The following is a 9,374-nucleotide window of genomic DNA, read 5'->3' on the forward strand; positions in this document are numbered from 1 at the left end:
TCTTAGTTACCAGCACTGTCTCCCCTCTGAAATCACTTTGCAGTCATCTTGCAAATGTTTTGCTGTTCATCAGGCATTTCAGTTTTGTCCAACCTTTTGTACCCCTATTTGGGGTTTTCTTGGCAGAGATATCTCCAGATCATTTGAGAAATAAGGAAGCTGAGGTAAACAGGGTTAAGTGACTTGCCCAGTGTTATGACCCAGTGTCTGAGGTCACATTTGAACTCAGAAAGATGAGTGTTCCTGATCACAGCTCCATCACCCTATCCACTACATCACTTAGCTGCCCATACACTGTGTTTACTCACCTGTATTAATGCTGTGTTCCCCTAAGTATAGAATGCCCTTGAGAGCAGAACCATTCTGGTTTTATTCCTTGAAAGATAGATATAAATACATATATATGTATGTATTCATGTATATATGTGTATACATTGGACAAATGTCTCATGCCCTAATTTATCATTTCCTCTCCAAACAAATTGCAAATGGATCACTGGCCTTTCTTTACAGGACAATCTTCTACCCATTCCAGCACCAGCTATTTTTGTTTTGGGGATTTTTTGTTTGCTTTGTTTTTGCTGAGGCAATTGGGGTTAAGTGACTTGCCCAGGTCACACAGCTAAGAAGTGTTAAGTGTCTGAGGTCATATTTGAACTCAGGTCCTCCTGACTTCAGGGCTGGTGCACTAACCCTTGTTCCATCTAGCTGCCCCCTCCCCCCAGCACCAATTGTTTTGAAGGCATTCTTAAGGAACAAGAGTCTCTTAGATATGAAAACTGTCATTTCTGCCTTGTACATACTTGGACGCCTTCTGTGGTCCAATTGATACAGCAAGAAATTATAATGGAAAAATCAGTGGATTTGGAGCAAAGCTCCTGGCTCAAATTTTGGCTCTGACACTGACTACCAGCTACTGCAAGAGCAGATCACTTGACCTCCTTTGGCCTGTTTCCTCATCTGTTCAGTGAAACTATAAACACTTTTGTTACCAAACTCTAGGGTTTATTTGTGAGAAAAGAATTTTATAAGCCTTGAAAGTGCTACCAAATGTGAATTATTGTTTTTTCCTTTCTTCCTGTTCTCTCTCTCTGCTTTTTCTCCTATTAGGTCTCTGACTTATTTGTTCTTTACTCCAGATTCTGCAACTCAATATTAGCTAGTAAAAATTATGTACTCTTTCATTAAGAGCCAAGATTTGAAATTTCATTGCAAGCATCTATTTAAAACCAGCAGTAAGCATCATATGTAACGGGGACAAACTGCAACCATTCCCAGTAAGATCAGGAGTGAAACAAGGTTGCCCACTATCACCATTACTATTTAATATTGTATTAGAAATGCTAGCTTTGGCAATAAGAGTTGAGAAAGAGATTAAAGGAATAAGAACAGACAATGAGGAAACCAAATTATCACTCTTTGCTGACAATATCATGGTATACTTAGAGAACCCCAGAGATTCTACTAAAAAGTTATTAGAAACAATCCATACCTTCAGCAAAGTTGCAGGATACAAAATAAACCCACATAAGTCATAGCATTCTTGTATATCACCAACAAAACCCAACAATTAGAGTTACAAAAAGAAATTCCATTTAAAGTAACTACTGATTGTATAAAATATTTAGGAATCTATCTGCCAAGGGAAAATCAGAAACTTTATGAGCAAAACTACAAAACACTTTCCACACAAATTAAGTCTGATCTCGCCAACTGGAAAAATATTAAATGCTCTTGAATTGGGCGAGCAAATATAATAAAGATGACAATACTACCTAAATTAATCTATTTATTTAGTGCTATACCAATCAGACTTCCAAAAAACTACTTTGATGAACTAGAAAAAATAACAACAAAGTTCATATGGAAAAACAAAAGGTCAAGAATTTCAAGGGAATTAATGAAAAAAAAAATCAAATGAAGGTGGCCTCGCTGTACCAGATCTAAAATTATATTATAAAGCAGCAGTTACTAAAACCATCTGGTATTGGCTAAGAAATAGACTAGTTGATCAATGGAATAGGTTAGGTTCAAAGGACAAAACAGCCAATAACTTTAATAATATAGTGTTTGACAAACCCAAAGACCCCAATTTTTGGGATAAGAACGCATTATTTGACAAAAATTGCTGGGAAAATTGGAAATCAGTATGGCAGAAACTAAGCATTGACCCACATGTAACACCGTACACCAAGATAAGGTCAAAATGGCTTCATGACCTAGGCATAAAGAATGAGATTATAAATAAATTGGAAGAGCATAGGATAGTTTACCTCTCAGACCTGTGGAAGAGGGAGGAATTTATGACCAAAGAAGAAATAGAGATCACTAAGGCCACAAAATAGAAAATTTTGATTATACTAAATTGAAAAGTTTTTGTACAAACAAAACAAATGCAGACAAGATTAGAAGGGAAACGATAAACTGGGAAAACATTTTTGCAGTCAAAGGTTCTGATAAAAGCCTCATTTCCAAAATATATAGAGAATTGACTCTAATTTATAAGAAATCAAACCATTCTCCAATTGACAAATGGTCAAAGGATATGAATAGACAATTCTCAGATGAAGAAATTGAAACTATTTATAGACATATGAAAATATGCTCCAAATCATTATTAATCAGAGAAATGCAAATTAAAATAACTCTGAGATACCACTACACACCTGTCAGATTGGCTAGAATGACAGGGAAAGATAATGCGGAATGTTGGAGGGGGTGTGGGAAAACAGGGACACTGATACATTGTTGGTGGAATTGTGAACACATCCAGCCAATCTGGAGAGCAATTTGGAACTATGCTCAAACAGTTATCAAACTGTGCATACCCTTTGATCCAGCAGTGTTTCTACTGGGCTTATACCCCAAAGAGATACTAAAGAAGGGAAAGAGACCTGTATGTGCCAAAATGTTTGTGGCAGCCTTGTTTGTCATGGCTAGAAGCTGGAAAATGAATGGATGCCCATCAATTGGAGAATGGTTGAATAAATTGTGGTATATGAACATTATGGAATACTATTGTTCTGTAAGAAATGACCAGCGGGATGAAAACAGAGAGGACTGGCAAGACTTACATGAACTGATGCTAAGTGAAATGAGCAGAACCAGGAGATCATTATGTACCTCAACAACAATACTGTTTGAGGATGTATTCTGATGGAAGTGAATCTCTTCGATAAAGAGAGCTAATTCAGTTTCTTTTTCTTTTTTAATTTAATTTTATTTAATAATAACTTTGTATTGACAGAATCCATGCCAGGATAATTTTTTTACAACATTATCCCTTGCACTCGCTTATGTTTCGTTTTTTCCCCTTCCTCCCTCCACCCACCCCCCCCCAAGATGGCAAGCAGTCCTATATATGTTAAATATGTTGCAGTATATTCTAGATACAATACATATTTGCAGAACTGAACAGTTCTCCCACTGCACAGGGAGAATTGGATTCAGAAGGCAAAAATAACTCGGGAAGAAAATCAAAAATGCAAATAGTTCACATTCATTTCCCAGTGTTCCTTCTTTGGGTGTAACTGTTTCTGTCCATCATTTATCCATTGAAACTCAGTTAAGTCTCTTTGTCATAGAAATCCACTTCCATCAGAATACATCCTCATACAATATCGTTGTCGAAGTGTATAATGATCTCCTGGTTCTGCTCATCTCACTTGAGCTAATTCAGTTTCAATTGATCAAGGATGGACAGAAGCAGCTATACCCAAAGAAAGAACACTGGGAAATAAATATTAACTGCTTGCATTTTTGTTTTTCTTCCCAGGTTATTTATCCCTTCTGAATCCAATTCTCCCTGTGCAACAAGAAAACTGTTCGGTTCTGCACACATATTATGTATCTAGGATATACTGTAACCTATTCAACATGTAAAGGACTGCTTGCCATATGGGGGAGGGGGGCAGGGAGGGAGGGGAAAAATCGGAACAGAAGTGAGTGCAAGGGATAATGCTGTAAAAAATTACCCTGGCATGGGCTCTGTCAATAAAAAGTTATTAAAAAAAAAAAAAAAGAAAGAAAGAAAGAAAAGAAAAAAGAAAAAAAAAATTTCATTGCATCTATTCTTCCCAAACTGATCATTGAAATTGTCCTCTACAATATATTAGGAGATTCCTCTGCACCTTCTACCTGCCTGATTTGACCTCAATTCTCTTTATGCACTTTGCCCTCACCTTCTCTCTTTCATTTTTGCATCTGCCCAGGCCTTCCACCAGAATATTGCCCTTCCTCATCCCTGCCTTTTAGTTCCTTACCTTACTTCAATTTTGGCTCCGTGAAGCTTCTCTAATATCTGCCCCCCCCCAAAAAAAGGGGTTTTCTCCCTCCTTGAATTACCCTGGAGCATGTGCCTCCTTTGCTGACTCCATTATCTATTATGCTTACCATCTCTTGAAAGGCACATATCCCCAGCTAAATGAAAGTTCATTCAGGCTAGAAATTACTTTTTGTCTTTGTACCTCCAGAGCTTGAGATTATACCTTTCTCTCGCTCTATGTGTATATGAATGTGTGTATATCTATACATACATATCATGTGTGCATACAAAATACATATATACATACACATATATACATGAACATATATATCCATATGCATATAAACCATTAGAAAGATTTGTTTTCATTAGTCCTTCATTAATCTATTTATGTTTGCATGTGTATATAGGTACGTTTGTGCGTATGTGTATGATGGGCATGCAGATATACAAACTGTGTGAATATAAGCTGTTTTCATTAATCCTTCATTAAGCTGTATGTGCATATGAAATGCATTCTTACTTCTATATATGAATATCAACACGTTTACATACAGAGATCTTAATTAGGGGTTAGTAAAAATAAATCTCTCCGTGGGTTTATTACTATGGATAAAGTAAATGGACTTCGGTATGCTCAGAGAACTGAACTGCGGTCCTGTATGTTCATTTGCTTTTGTTGCCCTTTCCCCTCCTTTTTTTTTTTTTTTTAAGTGCAATCAAGGAAACATATATCCATATTCATCATGTGAAAGAAGAAACAAAATAAAAGGGAAACCACACACACACGCACACACACAATGAAACGAATATGGTTCGATCAGCATTCAGATTCCATAGTTTTTCCTGTGGATGTTCCGCTCACTTCTTATCTTTCTCTTCTTTGGCTCAGCTCCTTCCTAAAGTCTTTTGTAATTCTCGCAAGCTGGGAGTTAGGGAATCCTCTTAAAACCCTGTCTCTGGAGTCAGAGAGTCAAACCCCGTATGCCTTGGATCTCCGCCTCATGAATGGCTCTGAGACCCCTTCCAACTTTTAGAGCCCCGGGAGCCCTCCCAGACCCACTAGTCTCAGGAGCTGCGGCATCCCTTTGTCACCAAAGCCTCCCCGTCCCGGCTCAGCCGGGGTCAGCCCGGGAGCGCTCTTCCACCCTCTACCCGGAGTACCTGAAGCTCGTGCAGGTGAAAGACATAGCCTTGCACGAATAGATGGAAAAAACTGCGCAGCGCGCCAGGGCCTAAAAGCTCTTCGGGACTGCGCAGCTGCCGATCGCCAGGCCCAGCAGAGGAGGACAAGGTACCGGGATCCGCAGTCAGTGCTGTGGGGACAGCGGCAGAGTCGACAGCTTTGGCCCTAGACCCGAGGGGACAACGCTCCGGGGCCCTTAGCAGAGGGGCCCACAGGCGCGCCATGCGACCCCGCATCGCCAGGGACCCGAGGTTCTGCATACCAGGCACTGGCTTCCAGCTCCAAGTACCGGGAGCTAGCTCCTGGACCCGACTCCCGGGCGGAGCTGGAGAGATCAGGACAAGGGGCGGAGTCCTGGAGGGAAAATAACAATTGTTTCTGTTCTCAGATCCTAGAGTAACTTTCCCTTTGAATGCGTCAACACATATCCCGAATCTTACCTCCCAAACCACATTCTCCACAGCTCCTGCTGAGGTCTGACACGGTAGGAAAGGAAAGACTCTTCCCCACTTTTGAGGAGCGAGACGGGGATGCTCCCCTAGGGGATAAAGAGAGTGACTTCTAGAGGGTGAGTCCCAACGATGAAACGGGTAGAGGAACTTGTGGTTCCGCGGACTCGGAGTTCCTTCGAATTACGACAGTTCCTTATCCTCTCTCTCTGGCATTGCGTCTCTTCCCCAGCACCCAAGCCAGAAGTCCGGAAGAGGAGTATCTCCTATCTTTATTTCTTGGGGCAGAGAATACCTTGCTGTCCCGAATCTACAGAGGCCTGCGGTCTGAAGTGTTTCACCCAGGCCCTCAGGTCTCTGTTGACCTGGATAGCACCAGACTGTATCCTTACAAATAAAGACAGGGTATCTCTCCTGTTCCTGCTGTATAGGTGTATAGGACACATCTGCTGCTCAATAAATGGACAAATGAATGTTTAGCATTACGTAATTCCTCAAGTCAAAACTACACAAGTCTTCATCTCAACCAAAAGAACAAAGCTTCAATTTGGAGCTCGTGCTCTCTCTCTCTCTCTCTCTCTCTCTCTCTCTCTCTCTCTCTCTCTCTCTCTCTCTCTCTCTCTCTCGCGCTGTCTCTCTCTCTGTCTCTCTCTCTCTCTCTCTCTCTCTCTCTCTCTCTCTCTCTCTCTCTCTCTCGCTGTCTCTGTCTGTCTGTCTCTCTCTCTATCTCTCTCTATCTGTCTCTCTCTGTGTGTCTCTGTCTCTGTGTGTGTGTATGTGTGTGTGTACGCGCATGCGCACGCGCGCACTCGGGCGCGTAAGAACTTGTGTGACAACCTAGTGACTCAAGGAATTATGCCTTGATTTCTTCATTGATAAAAGGGGGGTTTGGAAAATATTTTGAAACTATCTCCACTCCCAACATGATTCATAAAGCAAAGTTTATTAAAAATAAATAAGAAAGAAAGGAAAGAGAGAGAGAGAGAGAAGGAAGTGAGGGAGGGAGGAAGGGAAGGAGGGAGGGAAAAAAGTGGGAAAAGAAGAAGGGGGGAGGTAGGGAGGGAGGAAGAGAGGAAGAAAGGAGGAGAGGGAAGGTGGGAGAGAGGAAGAGGAAAGAGGGAAGGAGGAATGGGGAGGGAGGGAGGAGGAAAGGGAGAGAAGGAGGAAGGAAAGAGGGAAGGGAGGGAGGGAGGAATGAAGGAGGGAAGAGAGGAAGGAAGGGGAGAAGGAAGGAAGGAAAGGAGAAAGAAGGAGTTCTATGCCTCCAAATGGCATAGAACTGGGAATTGAGTGGATGCCCATCAGTTGGGAAATGACTGAATAAGTTATGGTATGTAAATGTTATGGAATATTATTGTTCTAGTAAAAAAAAAAAAAACACCAATCAGCAGGAACTGATGCTAAATGAAGTGAGTAGAACCAAGAGACTTGTACACAACAAGATGATGTGATGATCAATTCTGATGGATGTGCCTATTCAAAACTAGGGTGATTCAAAACATTTCCAATAGACTTGTGATGGAGAGAGCCATCTGCATCCAGAAAAAGGATTATGGAGACTGAATATGGATCATAACATAGTTTTTTCACCTTTTTTGTTTGCTTTGTTTTTTTCCTCATTTTTTTCCTCTTTGATTTTGTGCAGCATAATAAATGTCGAGATATATAGAGAGAAGAATTATACATGTTTAACACATGTTGGATTACTTGCTGTCTAGGGGAGAGAGTAGAGGTAAGAGAGGGAGAAAATTTTGGAACACAAAGCTTTGCAAGGACTAATGTTGAAAACTGTCTTTGCATATATTTTGAAAATAAAAAGCTTTTTTTTTTTTTTAAAGAAAGAAACTATCTCCAAGAAGGAAAAAAAAAAAACCTATCATATTATATTATAAAGCTGGCCTATGGCTGCCACATATTTATGGCAGGCCTTATCCAAAAAAAAGAAAAAAAAAGAAATTGAGGAGATGCCATTTTTTGGAGAATGACTGAACAAATTGTGGTATATGAAATGTAATGGATTATTATTGTGTTGTAAGGAATGAAGAGATAGATTCTGAGAAATCTGGAAAGTCTTATAAGAACTGATGTAGAGACTTGTGGAGGAGAAAGAAATTTGTGACCAAAGATGAACTAGAGACCATTACTGATCACAAAATAGAAAATTTTGATTATATCAAATTAAAAAGCCTTTGTACAAACAGAACGAATGCAAACAAGATTAGTAGGGAAGCAACAAACTGGGAAAACATCTTTACAGTTAAAGGTTCTGATAAAGGCCTCATTTCCAAAATATATAGAGAACTGATTCAAATTTATAAGAAATCAAGCCATTCTCCAATTGATAAATGGTCAAAGGATATGAACAATTTTCAGATGATGAAATTGAAACTATTACCACTCACATGAAAGAGTGTTCCAAATCACTATTGATCAGAGAAATGCAAATTAAGATAACTCTGAGATACTACTAACACCTGTTGGATTGGCTAAGATGACAGGAAAAAATAATGATGAATGTTGGAGGGGATGCGGGAAAACGGGGACACTGATGCATTGTTGGAGGAGTTGTGAACGAACCCAACCATTCTGGAGAGCAATCTGGAATTATGCCCAAAAAGTTATCAAAATGTGCATACCCTTTGATCCAGCAGTGTTTCTATTGGGCTTATACCCCAAAGAGATACTAAAAAAGGAAAAGGGACCTGTATGTGCCAAAATGTTTGTGGCAGCCCTGTTTGTAGTGGCTAAAAACTGGAAAATGAATGGATGCCCGCCAACTGGAGAATGGCTGGGTAAATTGTGGTATATGAACGTTATGGAATATTATTGTTCTGTAAGGAATGACCAGCAGGATGAATACAGAGAGGACTGGCGAGACTTACATGAACTGATGCTGAGTGAAATGAGCAGAACCAGGAGATCATTATATACCTCAACAATGATACTGTTTGAGGATGTATTCTGATGGAAGTGGACCTCTTTGATAAAGAGAGCCTTAATTGATCAAAGATGGACAGAAGCAGCTACACCCAGAGAAAGAACACTGGAAATGAATAAAAACTGCTTGCATTTATGTTTTTCCTCCCGGGTTATTTATACCTTCTGAATTCAATTCTCCCTGTGCAACAAGAAAACTGTTTGGTTCTGCACACATATATTGTATCTAGGATATACTGCAACCCATTCAACATGTAAAGGACTCTTGCCATCTGGGGGGAAGGGGTGGAGGGAGGGAGGGGAAAAATCGGAACAGAAATGAATGCAAGGGATAATGCTGTAAAAAATTACCCTGGCATGCGTTCTATCAATAAAATTATTAAAAAAAAAATACTGGTCACAAATGTATTGGGAAATACATTTATAATCAACATGAGAAGACATCTATATTTTTTAAATCTCACTATCCACATTAATTTCCACTGAAAAATAAAAAAAGAAAAAAAAAGAGACTGGGGGGACCTCAATCTTATTGGGG

The 9,374-nt window shown here is 39.8% G+C and overlaps 1 protein-coding gene across 1 annotated transcript in view; it reads right to left on the reverse strand.

Annotated features, from left to right (window-relative positions):
* The window catches only part of LOC127553095 (sterol 26-hydroxylase, mitochondrial), a 31,881-nt gene extending 25,744 nt beyond the window's left edge, over nucleotides 1-6,137 (reverse strand). Inside the window, exons 1-2 of the mRNA XM_051983535.1 lie at nucleotides 5,891-6,137; nucleotides 5,429-5,804 (exon numbers count right to left, since the gene is read on the reverse strand). Of these exons, the coding sequence (XP_051839495.1) occupies nucleotides 5,429-5,804; nucleotides 5,891-5,904 (390 nt within the window). The 5' untranslated portion in view covers nucleotides 5,905-6,137. The remainder of the gene's footprint in view (nucleotides 1-5,428; nucleotides 5,805-5,890) is intronic.
* Nucleotides 6,138-9,374: the final 3,237 nt, after the last annotated feature.

This window comes from Antechinus flavipes, chromosome 3 (assembly GCF_016432865.1).
Source record: "Antechinus flavipes isolate AdamAnt ecotype Samford, QLD, Australia chromosome 3, AdamAnt_v2, whole genome shotgun sequence".
Classification (NCBI taxonomy): domain Eukaryota; kingdom Metazoa; phylum Chordata; class Mammalia; order Dasyuromorphia; family Dasyuridae; genus Antechinus; species Antechinus flavipes.